The sequence below is a fragment of the Orcinus orca genome, chromosome 1 (genome assembly GCF_937001465.1).
Source record: "Orcinus orca chromosome 1, mOrcOrc1.1, whole genome shotgun sequence".
In the NCBI taxonomy this organism is placed as follows: Eukaryota; Metazoa; Chordata; class Mammalia; order Artiodactyla; family Delphinidae; genus Orcinus; species Orcinus orca.
The window spans coordinates 41,306,000-41,322,131 of NC_064559.1; the positions used below are offsets into that span (position 1 = coordinate 41,306,000).

Below are 16,132 nucleotides of genomic sequence, written 5' to 3' on the forward strand. Positions count from 1 at the left end.
CTGTGAAGAGATATTCTAAAGAAACTGGATGCAACCACCTGTTTCAGTGAGTTTAAAATCTGAAAGACTAAAAAAGAACATAACGCTATGCAAATATATGGTTTTTCCCCTCCTAGGTAGTCTGATTTTATATTACTTAAGTAATGTAGTGATTCTTCCCTCCTTTAACCAATTAACTTTAGAACTTGCATGTTGCTTACTTAAAAATCAGTGTTTTGTTCAGATGGGCAGTACAACATATTATGAAACACAGATTTATGCATTCGTTTATGTATTTAGCTAGATACTCATACCTTTGTCCTTCAAAGAACAGAGTAACACCTGCAGGTGTATCTCTTCTTGTACCCAAGATGAAGTATGTCAAGAGAGACATTCTAAGAATGCATATACAGGTTATCAGAATGAATATTTGATTAGATTGCTCTATGTGTATGTGTGTATTTCTGTTGTGTAACTAATTATATAAATGTGCCCTGAAGCTTCGTGTCTCAATAAGCAGTTATCATGAGGTCAGTTTTCCAGAGACACCGATCTGTAACATTAATGAAATGAAGTCACCACAAATTCAAGATCTTAAAATTATTTATAAGTCCTTTTTTGTTTTTTGCTTGCACATTCAACTTCTGTAGGATTTTTATTTCCGTAAAGAATATGCACACCAAACAAGAACTTCCTTAAAAGGACCAGAAATAGGCCTAGTAGGCAACCTGATCACTCTGAACGCATGATGCATTTTAAGTTGCAAACTCACTGCAAGTAACATTACAAAGCAATCATGTACTACCTGGCTTATTACGTCAGCTTCTTGACTTTAACCAGTGCCTCTTGAGAGGTAAGTCAACAATGAGAAGACCAGTAGTACTTCTCGACTTGAATGCTTTTTTAAAAACAGTAAAAATCACTATATACAAGAACAAAGAGAATCATGGTTACTGTTCTTTCAAACTCAAAATGAGCAGAGAGCTGCAGACAGGGATAAGCTGACTATGTAAGTTCTCCTTATGATCTTCTGTGACAAGAGAGATCATTGAAACATAAGAGAGTTGTACTAAATACAGTAAATGATTTTTTTCATTATTCACCAAATATCTACTGAGTGGCTACATAAGGTGCCATGCTTTGTGCCCTCGAAGTCAAAAGAGAGGGAGAGAACGAAGGCTGAGCCTTCTCAGAGTGGGTACAGAGCCCCGGAGAGAGAGAGAAAGTTACCAAAGTAAGGAAAGTAGTAACGGCTTAAACCAGACCTTCCCTTGGCCTTTTAGCCTAAAACCACCAAAGAGAATAAAATGCTCTCATTTTATATCTTTACTGATACCCCTTTCCTTGCTCTGGACCTCAGTTCAAGGGTGCCCACAAATAAACCCAGACATAACCAATTTGGACATTTAAACAACTCTGTTCATACAACTGTGCACTTGTTCACTTGTTCCATTTACTGTGAATAAACCACCAAGGGACTAGAAAGAGGTGTCTAAAGAAAGGAACATTCTACATTTGGAACATTGGTGTTTCACAGGCACAGATTCAGAATCTTAGCTTTGGCTAACAAAGCAAGCGTGATTTTGGTTAACCTACCTCATGATTTCTCAAAGTAGCAAATTTCTAGGGTTAAACCCTTAATGAAAGATTTTACTTCATCTGATCACTGTATGTCAATATAGTATACTTTTTTTTCTTTTTTTTTTGCGGTACGCAGGCCTCTCACTCTTGTGGCCTCTCCCGTTGCGGAGCACAGGCTCTGGACGCGCAGGCTCAGCGGCCATGGCTCACGGGCCCAGCGGCTCCGGGGCATGTGGAATCTTCCCGGACCGGGGCACGAACCCGTGTCCCCTGCATCGGCAGGCGGACTCCCAACCACTGTGCCACCAGGAAAGCCCAATATAGTATACTTTTTTTGGAACATGCTAAAATTTACTTAAAACAAAGGAAAAATAAATAGATGTGTTCTTTTGGGGTTGGGGAGAAGTTATTCCCCATTCCTGACGCTTCCCTCCATGTGGAGGGACCTTTCATTAGATGAACAGTACTGGTCTCTAGGGGAGAAGGTGCATCCTACTGATTGGTAAGTTGTGGGGTGGGGACTGGGCCTGGGGAGCTAAGCACCTTCTCTCTCCCTTCTTCTTTGGGCTTCAGGGTACTGCTCCTCCCAGTTTTATAGGGGCAGGCTCTCTGTATACTGGCGGAGGCTGGTGGGAAAACTCAATTCAGAGCCACAAGGCTAGGCAGTCCTTGCTGCCAGGCACCTGAGCTAGGTTTCTCCCCAGCTCTAACAGTAGTGACACTCCTATTTTGATCTCTGCCTGCCTGGATGCTTTGTCTATCAACTGGTTCGGGCAGGGAAAAGAGAAGTGTTGTTTATCAGCCCCCTTACACCCTAATTCGTACTTTTAACTTATGTCCATCTGATCCCTTGGGAGGAATAACTACAATCTGCTTAACCATGAAAAAGACTGGAAAACTTCCATCAATGAGTTGATAAAACCTGCATCACAACTCTGCCTCTTTTCTAAATTACCTTGTAGTCTTGTCCAGATTTACTCTGCAGTGTGGAAGAAACATTCAGACAGACAGACTGAATTTTGCGGAAGAGTCCTGGTTTAGATCCGTGCTGAACCACTCCCTCTACCTTCAGCGCCAGTTGCTGGTTATTCTGGACAGCAATGGGTTCAGCAGGGTTCCGGGGGGATGGTGACAGGGCAAGCTGGAAAGCCAACATTAAAATAAATGCTAACAACCAAAAGCAAGCTTCCTTCCAACAAACATGTCTGTGCTAATTGCTGATTATAGATTAAAACGTTACTTGTACACACACAGGCACACATACATACACACAGATACATACACACACAGACACACACACACACACCCGCAATGACCTGACCGTGCTGGGACAACCAGACAGATGTACCTTTAAAGTCAAGGGTTCCTTATCCCTAATGCCTCCTTTTAAATACCACTGTTTTGTTTTTTTTTTTAAATCCCCAGCCCCAGTTTTGTTTGAGGGGAACAGAGGATTAGAGAATAGCAAGGGCACTGTTCTCCCAATTTCTGAGGTGGGGCATTTCTTTGACAATGAACCAACTCTAGTATGGAAATGCACTATATAAATTTTCATGTCCAGCTGCTGTCTCTATGGTCTTAGGTCATTTTAAATAAACTAAATTCAAATGTAAATGAATCTAGAATTCTAGGATTACATACGCTATCAAGTCAGCATGGTATAAAAGTCAATTTCCACAAATAAACCAAATGACATTTTTAACCTCTCAGTTTTTCTTTAAAAACATATTAAGAATCCTAAATACCCTTTAATTAAAGAAAGCTCAAATCTTGCTTAGATAAAAATACGGAAGAAACTGGGTCTTTCTGATAATGTTGTTGAGCCACTGAACCCTGGAGACATCTTACCTTAGGACTTCTTATCTATATAATCAATTTTCCTTGTTATTCAGGTCATTTTCAAATGGAATGCTCTATTATTTGTAATCAAAAACATTCAAATGGATGCAAAAGTGCACTGAAGACATTTACTGATAGGGATAATCCAGGGAATCTCTTACAAATGACAATTTCCCCCCTTTCCCAACAATTTCATTCTTTGAATCAAAATAGCTTTTGAATTTTGAGTGGCTTAAATATTTTAAAATACTGACTCTACTCATTGCCCAGCTTCTCAAAATTTGTTATTTGTAGACAAAAGTGCTTTGGAGATAGGGCTGGTGATGTTTTACTGGACCTGATTCATTCCAAGTTGGGTTTAAATAGTTTGATCAGACATGGACTCAGCTCAAGATCCCTGTGGGCTACTATGATGAACAGCACCCAACTCATTCTTGAAGACAGGGACAGAGCTCAAGGTACCCAAATGCCTGTCCTACTGCATTTGGCACTATGAGGAAAGAAAGGAGAGGAGAGGGTTTAACTCCCAAATCACTTGTTGAAGGGAGGAAAGGCTTACAACTGAAGAGTATAAGTTCTGTCTAAACCAAAGGTAAGATCCTGAAGCAGAGCTATGCCCCCTACAATCTTCAGAAGAAGGTATTAAACTATATTAAACCTGATTGTTCTTCCTATATTACCTTGATGCTGGTAGACTGCAGTTTCTGGAAAAAATATCTCTGAAATGAAAGAGGAACTTTCAGCAAAGAAATGATGGCATTGCAGAGACATGCTGTATGCTGGGGAAAGAAAAGAAAAATCAGATGACAATAAATTTCCAAATTTCATCAACAAATAGTTACTTTCAGGAAGAAGTGTAAAAACTACAAACGCTCATAAAATTACTACAAAAGTACACACCAAAAAAAAAAAAAAAAAAAAAAGTACACACCAATCAGGTTAAGAGACATAACGCTCAGGAACTATATATGTTTATCAAATCACTCATGTCAAGGAGGACAATTACAGACTTTTACTTTATTCTGAAATATATTCAATAAAAAATGACAGAGAAAACCCACACTCCTCAAGATCAAGCAATGTGCAAAGTTTGCATTTCCATAGAGCTTAGAGCTACTAGATATATACAGTTATTTTAGATACTAAAATATAAAGTAACTATCACGTGACAAAATATGATAAAGAGCAGGTATATGGTAAAAAATCAGAGCAAAATATTGACATTTGAGGCTCGAGTCCAAATCCCCGTGGAACCTTGGCTTGGAACTGCCTCATTCTTCATCCCATCTCTACCAGGTGGCCTCCCTGTTCATGTGGCCATGAGTCTCCAGAGATACAGCAACGGTGGAAACTTACTGGAATTCAGATTACAGATTACCATATAGTCCAACTCTATAGATCGCTGAAACTTAAATAAAACACCTTCTTTCTAAAATCTATTTCACAAATTTAACTGAGTTTTGAAAATCCCAGCTTAACTGCAGAGGAATAGAACTACTCTAATGAATCTTTCGAGTCTTAGTGAAAGGGGTCATAGAACCAGAATTTAAGAATTCAAAGATTTTATTTATTTATTTGTTTATTTTCAACTACTTTCTTGAGGTACCACTGACATGCAAAAAGCTGGACATATTTAATGCATACTACTTAATCAGTTTGGAGATAAGTATACACCTGTGATACCATCAAAGCTATTTTAAAGATCACCCAGTCTAATCCTCAATTTTGCTGATGACACAGGTCACCCAGACAACTAATGGAACAAGCTGGGACTGGAACCTAGGTCACCTGACTAGGTCACTCAGTGATTTTGTTTTATTTCACCAATGATTTGCAAACTTAATAGAAAAAAAAAATTACAGTACCGGAACACCTGTAACTTTGGGTGACCCAGAACCATTCCTGCTTGGTCTACCATCCCCTCCTCAGTCTACTCCTCTCTCAGTGGCCCCCAAAATGCCACAGGCTGAAAACTATTCCACTATACAGTGCTGTCTGTCCTTTTAAGTTCCTGCTTCCAAGCAGGGTATCACCTAGTGCCTCTGCTATAAACATTTTTAAAAAGTAGGGCATTAAGGCTAAAAGCCAGAAGAATCCTTTCCTCATTGGTCTCAGATTACTGAACATTCTGCGCCTGACAGACTCCTAATATAAATGCCAGGTCTATTACTTGAGATTACCACAACACGGATTTAGAGACACTGGGTCTACTCAGGTTTAACTGCTAAAACGGCACTATTCATCTTCTTGCCACAAGGGATCTGAGATGCGTTTGCCCGGACATCCTACTTGTGGTGGAACCTTTGATGCCACAACAGTATTTAAGGAGAGAAACATCTTTAAAGAATGGATTTAGAGGACCACAAGTGACCTCAGGCTGTTCCCGGGCAAAAAGGTACCATTTTCCCTTTTAAAAGAATAGATGCGGATTTTGCAATTCTCCACTGGGAAAGCAGGACTGCCTCTGAGACCACTAGCCCCTTGGGCACACTTCAACATGTATGTTAGTTGCATATTACTATCAAAGTACCAGTCTGGAAATGTGAAATCACATATCATGATTAGTAAACCGGTAAGAGGACTATCCCATCATGAATACTCCCTTCATTGCCAAACCGAATACTTTTCAGCCTTTGTATTTTTTGACACTTCTGTGGCACCTGATAATGCTCTTCTTCCATGAAATTCCACTTAACGGCCCCTGCCCTCACTTCTGATTCTTCCCCGCTCCATCTTCTTTCCTAAGATTCTCTTCCTTTGTATGTTCCTTCAGTGTTGATGCTCTCCTTAGTCCGTTTGTCTTCTCAGTCTGTTTGTTCTTCACAGGCAGTTTTCTTCACTCCCAGGACTTTAAGAATCTATATGCTCACGACACCTCAACTTTACATGCATTCCAGCCTGTCTCCTTCTGACACCAAACCTGTTATCTAACTGCCAATGTTTAACATGTTTAAAAATGAAACCACCTTCTTCCACTAACCCTCTGTATTCTGTCTCAGTCAAGGATCAACCATTTGTGCACCTGGTCACCTAAGCTGGAAACCCAGAGGTCATGTCTCCATCCTCTCACATCTAATTTAAAGAAAACAAAAAACAAACAGAACACCAAAACCAAGCCTTGAAAATATTACACCTAAATAATCTTTCTTATGTATCTGTTCTTCTCATTCTTGCTCCCACTTTATCAATTTGGCCCCTACCTTGGATTACTGCAGAAGTCTTGTAACCACTCTTCTTTCCTTTAATTTCATGGCTTCCAGGCCATTACCTGTTCTGTATCTACATAACAATAGTGTACAGTCTTAGCTTAACCACTTCTCTCCCACACCCATTTAAAATTCCTAAAGAGTGCCCCCATTGTCTATGGGATAAAGTCCAAACTCCTTAAGACTGTGTTAAAAGCCTTTTGTCATCTGGCCTCCACTGACCTCTCTAGTCCCGAGCCTGCACATTATGCTGCAGCAATAACACACTGTTCCCGGAAGACATCATGCTATTTCATGCCTCCGCTTTTTTAAAATAAATTTATTTATTTATTTATGGCTGTGTTGGATCTTCATGGCTGCTTTGGATCTTCGTTGCTGCACGCGGGCTTTCTCTAATTGCGGTGAGTGGGGATTACTCTTCGCTGCGGTACGCGGGCTTCTCATTGAAGTGGCTTCTCTTGTTGCGGAGCATGGGCTCTAGGTTTGTGGGCTTCAGTAGTTGTGGAACGTAGGCTCAGGAGTTGTAGCTCGCGGGCTCTAGAGGGCAAGCCCAGTAGCTGTGGTGCACGGGCTTAGTTGCTCTGCAGCATGTGGAATCTTCCTGGACCAGGGCTTGAACCCATGTCCCCTGCTTTGGCAGGTGGATTCTTAACCACTGTGCCACCAAGGAAGTCCTCATGCCTCTGATTTTGAACATGTTGTTCCCTGCCTGAAATTCTCTACACCTCCTTATCTGCCTGAAAAACTCATATGCAAATACCTCTTCTCTCTGATATGCACCCTCACCCCATTTCCCCTATCCTTTGACATGAATTACTTTCTCTTTTGTGCTACAACTCTACTTTGTGCAGACCTCTATTATTGCACATATATTGTATTGTATTTGTTTACAAAATCTTTCTTATCAGACTATGGACAACTTGAGGGAAGAGCCTCTTTGTCATTTTTCTATTCACAGGATTCAATAAATACTTGTTAAACTGAATTTTGGGTTCAGAAAGTATCAAATCTATAAAATAAAATTTGGAAAGGGGGAAAAGGGAATCAACATTTATTAACCACTCCTTATATGCCAGGCCAGGCACTGTGCCAGGCATTAGGCATTATTCCATTTAAACTTCACAAAAACCCTATGAGGTAGATATTTTTCCATATCATAGAAAAGGGTATTAGAAATTTGTCTAAAATCACGGCTGCTGAGTGGCAGAGGTAGAATCTGACCCTAGGGCTCTTTTCTCTGTATTGCGTACCTACTGGGCAGAAAATTCCCATTCTTTCCATGTGACGCAGTGGATTGAACTCTATCAAACTCAAGGTACTATCTGGCATCTATTTAATTTCCTAGGGTGGAGCTTAGAGGAAATACATGTAAATAATTTAATCAATGTCTCACATAAATATGTCTACTTCCTACAAAGATAATCTTTACAATCTTCCTTAGCAACCAATCTCAGTATCAAACAGCTACCTGTGTCATTTCAATTCAGCAAATATGTATTGACAATCTTACATGGAAAGCAGTGTGCAAATGAAAGTATCTAACCTTAAAATCTAATTTAACTCTTTAATGACACATCCTGTCAATTTCTTCTAGAACACCTGATAAATGGTGAGTTCAGAATGAGAACAGCAGGAGGCAGAAGAGAGCTACAGGAAATACCAGTATCCAACGTGTAGGCAGGGCAAGAGAAATTCTCCAAGGTGTAAAGTTCAAAGACAGTGCTATGCACTGAACGTGCTGTCGTCTCTAAATTCACATGTTGAAGCCCTAACTCCCAATGTGTTGATATTTGGAGGAGGGCCTTTGGGAGGTCATTAAGTTTAGAAGAGGACATGAGGGTGGGACCCCTGTGATGGGATCAGTGCCCTTATAGGAAGAGAAAGGAGAAAAGAGAGGCCCTCTCTCTCCAACATGTGAGGACACAGCGAGAAAGCAGCAGCTGGCAAGCCAGCAAGAGACCCCACACCACAAAACAAACTGGTTGGCACCCTGAGTCTGGACTTCCCAGCCTCTAGAATTGTAAGAAATGTCTGTTGTTTAAGCCACTATGTCTATTTTGTTATAGGAACCTGAACTCAATACAACACTGGAGAATGGCCAGACAGGGAGGAGGAAATCTGGGTGAGAGTGTCAGTCTGTCCTGTGACTGGGAAGTCAGGGGATAAACAGCAGATGTTCAACAGTGCCAAAGGTAGCAGATTCAGTAGGCTAAGTGGACACGAGTATTAAAGGACAGCAGTAGCATCACCTGGCAGGAACTGATTTACTGATAGTCAGAAAATAAGCCCAGTTCTTTCTATTTTAATTGGCCAATAGTTTTCAACCCTGGTGGCATGACAGAATCACCTGGGAGCTTTTAAAAATACTAAGGTCTGGGCCTCGCAGAGATTCAAAGATAACTGGCCTGGGTGGGGCCTGGATATTGATGTTTTTTTTTTTAAATAGCTTCCAAAGTGATTCTAATGTGTAGCCAAGGTTGAGAACAATTGCAACTTTAGTTAAATTGTTAAAAAAGGAAAAAGAAAGTTTTATCTGCATTCTGGTAGAGCAGAGTTGACATGTTAGTGTGACTATGTAGCAGCTACAGATGTGCTAAGTGCTTTCATGGATAATCTCATTTCATCCTCACAACAATACTATGATGTAGGTACTGTACTAACCCTGTTACAAAACAGGCACAGAGGGGGGCTTCCCTGGTGGCGCAGTGGTTGAGAGTCCACCTGCTGATGCAGGGGACACGGGTTCGTGCCTCAGTCTGGGAGGATCTCACACGCCGCGGAGCGGCTGGGCCCATGGGCCATGGCCGCTGAGCCTGTGCTCCACAACGGGAGAGGCCACAACAGTGAGAGGCCTGCGTACCGCAAAAGAAAACAAACAAACAAACAAACAAAAAACAGGCACAGAGGAAACAGTCACAGAGAGGTTAATGTGTTGAAGTCACACACAGTAAGTGCCAGAGACAGATAAAAACTCACTTCCACATAATAAAACTCAATAAAACAAATGTGACTTGCCATATAAGAAACAGGGGTATATTTCCGATTGAGTGATTCCACCTCCTCCAAGACATGATTATATACAGACATCATTCTTCTCTCATATTCACTATCAGCATGGGCTGCTCCTGTAGATCCATATTCCTGGAAACTGAAGTCAAAAATTAGTATCAATCAACCAAGATAGTAAGTAATTTTTTTTTTTTTTTTTTTTTGCGGTACGCAGGCCTCTCACTGTTGTGGCCTCTCCCGTTGCAGAGCACAGGCTCCAGACATGCAGGCTCAGTGGCCATGGCTCACGGGCCTAGCTGCTCCGCGGCATGTGGGATCTTCCCGGACCGGGGCACGAACCCATGTCCCCTGCATCGGCAGGCGGACTCTCAACCACTGTGCCACCAGGGAAGCCCAACAGTAACTAATTTAATGTCAAAATGTGTCAGGTACTTTCCACACTGTCTCATTTAATCTTTAAAATAATGAAGTAGGCACTGTTATTTCCATTTCACAGATGAGAAAACTGAGGCTTGGAGATGTTAAGTAATTCGCCTTCAGTCACACAACTAGTAAGCGACAAGCTAGAATTCAAATCCAGACCTGACTTCAAATTATACAAGTCTTAATCACTTTGGTTGTTAGCTAGTATAAAAATGTTTAATTAAACCTTGTCCCTGCCATGAGCGGAAAGAGACATAAGGCATTTGAAAAGGTAAACTATCAATAAAGTCAGCAGACAAGTGCCAAATAACCAGTAAAGATACGCAAGTAATCAGAATATAGAGGGAGCTGAGGAATGCCACAGAAGAGATCGGTCTTGGACAAATCACTATGCAAGTAGCATGGATAAGATTTGAAGAGATGGAAAGTTCGGAGGGCATTCATAACTGGAGAAATGGCATGAATCTAAAGCAAGCAGGTGAAATGCACAAGAATGTTCAGCAGAGAACTAGCATATAGAGCATGCTGGAAAAAGTTTTACCTAGATTTCTTTTTTTTCTACTGCCTCAAACCCAAAGACATTTCTGAAAGTATTTCTAAATGGGAAAAGGTGGCAAACTCCTGCATTCTAACTAAACTTCAAGAGGGCTATTTGAAAATGCAATATAGGTAACTTAACTATGTTGGGTTAACACTATTCTTACTATTCCCTTATTATCCTTTTAATGGCTACTATGTGCAAGGTACTTCAGCTGGGTACTTTACATAGGTTTTCATTTAACCATTACAACCACTCTAAGAGACAGGCATTATTACTTACCTATAGTTTATGCATATGTGGCTCAGGGAAATGAAAGAACACTCCTAGCTGTATGTACATGTGTATCTGCCTGGCTCCAAAGCTTTGTTCCCTACTCTGTACTATATCTTAAGTTCTATTAAGACAAGAACTGAACCTCATTTAGTGATAGACTTTAAGGAAAACTATACCACACAATAAAGCATAAAGATTTAAAAGTCTCTGACAAAGTGACCTGCAAATAAAAGGGTATAAAATCAGAATATACTGTTCCACCTTCTACAAAAGGAGTATTCCTTTATTTATTTTTAATAAACTTTATTGAGATATGTTACAAAATCGCAAAAATGTACCCTTCCTAGTCAATCCTTACTTGTGGCCCCCAGCAACCAGATTAGCTTTCTATCACTGTAAATGAGATGTTTCCTAATACTGGATATAAATAATCATACTATATGTAATATTTTGTGTCTGGTTTCCTTTACAGCACAACATTTTTGAGTCATTAATGTGTTTTGTGTATTTCAACAGGTCATCCATCTATATTGCTGAGTAATATTCCACTGTATGAACATACTACAATTTATCTACCCACTCACCTGTTGACACATTTGGCTCTTTCCATATTTTGTTGTTACAAATAAAGCTGCTAAGAAAATCTGTGTACAGGTCTCTGTGGAAATATGTTTTCATTTCTCTTAAGTAAGTAGAAATAGAACTGGTGGTCATATGGTAATTGCCAAACAGTTTTCCAAAGCGGCTGAATCATTTTGCAGTCCCCAAAATGTATGAACTCAAGCTCTTCCACATCTAACATTTGGTATTAAAGGGCTTTTTAACTTTAGGAATTCTAGTGGGCGTTAGTTGTATCTCACTGTGATTTTAATTTGTATTTTTCTGATACCTAATGATGTTAAGCATCTTTTCATGTGCTTATTGGAATTAACGTATCTTCTCTGTTGAAGTGTCTGTTCAAATCTCTTGTCAATTCTTAAAAATTGGGTTATCTTGAGTTGTATGGTTTTCTTAATATTCTGATAAAATATGTTTGAGAATATTTCACCCTGCAACCAATCTTTTCATTTTCTTAATGGCATCTTTCAAAGAGCAGAAGTTTAAATTTTTAAATCCAATTAAACAAATTTTTCTGTACAGTAACTGCTGTTTGTGTCCTGAAAAAATCCTTGCTGATCACAAGGTCATGAAGATTTTCTCCCAAGTAGTATTCTAGAAAGTTTGGAATTTTATCTTTTACAGTTTGATCTGTGATACACTTGGAATTAATTTTTATGTATGGTGTGAGGTAAGGTCAAGATTCTTTCCCCCCTATACAGCGTGTTCCAGCACAATCTGTTGAAAAAAACAGATTGTCATCTTTGTCAAAAATCAAGTAATACTCCTATGTAACTATTTTGGTCTCTCCATTCTACCCTCAAGCCAATATCACATTGCCTTAATTACTGGAGCTTTACACTAAGTCTTGAAATCTTTAGCAAGTCCTCGACTTTAGTTTTTTTCCTTTATTTTACAATATGGTGAATTACACTGATTGGTTTTCTAATATCAAACCTAGAATTTCCGGAATAAACCCTACTTGGTTTTAATGTATTATCCTTTAGAGTTTTGTTAGGTTCAATTTGTACATGTTTTGTTAAAGATTTTTAAGTCTATGCAGAATATTTGAATTTTTCCTGTTGACCTCAACTATCACATTTATTGGCACAAAGTTATTTATTCCTTTAATATGCTTTTAATATCTATGGGATTTGTGATGGTACTCTTATTTCATTTCTAATATTGGTAATTTATGCTCTCTTATTTCCTTGTGCAGAATAGCTAGTTTTATCAACTTTATTGATCTTTTCAAAGAGCCAGCTTTTGGTTTCATTGACTTTCTCTACTGTTTATTTATAATTCACTGATTAGCATTCTCACCTTTACTATTTCTTTCCTTCTAATTACTTTGAGTTTAATTTGCTCTTTTTCTTGCTTTAATATGATAGAAACTAATGTTATTACTTTTAAACTTTCTTTTTGTGTGTGTATGTATGCATTTAAAGTTATAAATTTCCCTCTAAACTCTGTTTTAACTGCATCACACAAGTTTTGATATGTCGTGTTCTCATTTTCATTCAGTTTAACTTACTTTCTAATTTGCCTTGTGATTTTTTGACCAATTGGAATGTTTAGAAGTCTTGTTTAATTCCTAAACATTTAGGGATTTTCCAGAGATGATTTTCTAATTTAATTCTATCAGATAACATATTCTACGTAGTTTCAATGCTTTTACATTTACTAAGAATTGTTTTGTAGCTCAGCATATGGTTTACTTTGGTAATTTTTCCAAATGCGCTTGGAAAGAATGTGTATGCTGCTGTTGGTAGGGCATACAGGTCAATTAGGTCAAGTTGGCTGGTAGTGTTATTCAAGTCCTCTATATCCTAAGAAATCTTCTGCAAGTTGTTCTAGTAATTATTCAGAGGGGAGTGTTGAAAACTCCAACCATAATTATGGATTTATTTCTCCTTTCAGTTGTCAGTTTTTGCTTCGTATATTTGGAAGATCTGTTACTAAGTATATAAATGTTTACAATTACGTCTTACTGATGAATTGATCCCCTATTATGGTAAAATGTAGCTCTTTGTCAAGTCTTTGTCCTAAAGTCCACTTTGTATGATACTGTCACACCAGCTTTTAGGGTTCCTTTTCCATCCTTTTGTTTACTTTTAATATATTTGTATCTTTGTATTTAAAGTGGGTTCACACATATGGTCACCTTATCTTTGATAAAGGAGGCAGGAATATACAGTGGAGAAAAGACAGCTTATTCAATAAGTGGTGCTGGGAAAACTGGACAGCTACATATAAAAGAATGAAATTAGAACACTTCCTAACACCATACACAAAAATAAACTCAAAATGGATTAAAGACCTAAATGTAAGGCCAGACACTATAAAACTCTTAGAGGAAAACATAGGCAGAACACTCTATGACATAAATCACAGCAAGATCCTTTTTGACCCACCCCCTAGAGTAATGGAAATAAAAACAAAAATAAACAAATGAGACCTAATGAAACTTAAAAGCTTTTGCACAGCAAAGGAAACCATAAACAAGACAAAAAAGACAACCCTCAGAATGGGAGAAAATATTTGCAAATGAAGCAACTGACAAAGGGTTATCTCCAAAATATACAAGCAGCTCCCACAGCTCAATATCAAAAAAACAAACAACCCAATCCAAAAATGGGCAGAAGACCTAAATAGACAATTCTCCAAAGAAGATACACAGATTGCCAATAAACACATGAAAGGATGCTCAACATCACTAATCATTAGAGAAATGCAAATCAAAACCACAAGGAGGACTATTGGGCATATACCCAGAGAAAACCATAATTCAAAAAGACACATTCACCCCAATGTTCATTGCAGCACTATTTACAATAGGCCAGGTCATGGAAGCAACCTAAACGCCCATCAACAGATGAATGGATAAAGAAGTTGTGGTACATATATACAATGGAATATTACTCAGCCATAGAAAGGAACGAAATTGAGCCATCTGTTGAGACATGGATGGATCTAGAGACTGTCATACAAAGTAAAGTAAGTCAGAAAGAGAAAAACAAGTATCGTATATTAACGCATGTATGTGGAGCCTAGAAAAATGGTACAGATGAACTGGTTTGAAGGGCAGAAGTTGAGACACAGATGTAGAGAACAAACGTATGGACACCAAGGGAGGAAAACCCCGGGGGGTGGGGATGGTGGTGTGCTGAATTGGGCGATTGGGGTTGACATGTATACACTGATGTGTAGAAAATTGATGACTAATAAGAACCTGCTGTATAAATAAAAATAATAATAATAAAAAGATAATTAATACTTTAAAAAAAAAAACCACAAGGAGGTATCACCTCACACCAGTCAGAATGGCCATCATCAAAAAATCTACAAACAATAAATGCTGGAGAGGGTAGGGAAAAAAGGGAACCCTCTTGCACTGTTGGTGGGAATGTAAATTGATACAGCCACTATGGAGAACAACATGGAGGTTCCTAAAAAACTAAAAATAGAATTACCATATGACCCAGCAATCCCACTACTGGGCATATACCCTGAAAAAACCATAATTCAAAAAGAGACATGTACTACAATGTTCATTGAAGCTCTATTTACAATAGCCAGGAAATGGAAGCAACCTAAATGTCAACTGACAGATGAATGGATAAAGAAGATGTGGAACATATATACAATGGAATATTACTCAGCCATAAAAAGAAACGAAATTGAGCTATTTGTAGTGAGGTGGATGGACCCAGAGTCTGTCATACAGAGTGAAGTAAGTCAGAAAGAGAAAAACAAATACCATATGCTAACACATATATATGGAATCTAAAAAAAAATGGTTCTGATGAACCTAGAGGCAGGACAGGAATAAAGATGCAGACAAAGAGAATGGACTTGAGGACACGGGGAGGGAGAAGGGTAAGCTGGGATGAAGTAAGAGAGTAGCATTGACATATACACACTACCAAATATAAAACAGATAGCTAGTGGGAAGCAGCTGTACAGTACGGAGATCAGCTCAGTGCTTTGTGACCACCTAGAGGGGTGGGATAGGGAGGGTGGGAGGGAGACACAAGAGGAAGGGGATATGGGGATATATGTATACATATGGCTGATTCACTTTTTTAAACAGGAGAAACTAACACAACATTGTAAAGCGATTATACTCCATTAAAGATGTTAAAGAAATAAAAAATAAAATAAGCAGCCCACAAAACCTCATAATAAACCTATGAATTAAGACGAGATATAAATAAATAAATAAATGATAAAGTGGGTTACTTGTGGTAAGCTTATACTTTGGGTTTTGCTTTTTTAGCTGTCTGATAATCTCTTTACTTAGAGAAAGACTATCTACATTTATTGTAATAACTGGTATGACTGGGTATAAATCTACCATTTTGTGATTTGTTTTCTTTTTTCATCTGTTCACTGTTTTTTTTTCCCTCTCTTCCCCTGCCTTCTTTTGGATTAACTGAGGTTTTTTTTAAAGTATTGCATTTTACCTCCTCTACTGGCTTATTTATTTTCTAGTGGTTGCTCTAGAATTTATTCGTCCTCCATTACCACAAGTTATCTTCAAATAATATATACTTGATGTAAAATGTAAGACTCTTACTACTGTATTAATTCCAACCCCCACCCCCGTCATTTGTCTCACGTCACACATTTTACTTCTACGTGTTATAAACTCCCAAACGCATTGTTATTTTTTTCTAAATGG

General features: G+C 38.6%; 1 protein-coding gene across 2 annotated transcripts in view; it reads right to left on the minus strand.

The window, feature by feature from the left end:
* The window catches only part of INTS7 (integrator complex subunit 7), a 112,165-nt gene that overhangs the window by 15,503 nt on the left and 80,530 nt on the right, over positions 1–16,132 (minus strand). For both annotated transcript variants that reach the window (XM_033438069.2, XM_004275273.4), the window contains 3 exons: positions 9,621–9,753; positions 4,080–4,178; positions 2,516–2,701 (listed from right to left, as the gene is read on the minus strand). In XM_033438069.2, the coding sequence (XP_033293960.1) occupies positions 2,516–2,701; positions 4,080–4,178; positions 9,621–9,753 (418 nt within the window). The remainder of the gene's footprint in view (positions 1–2,515; positions 2,702–4,079; positions 4,179–9,620; positions 9,754–16,132) is intronic.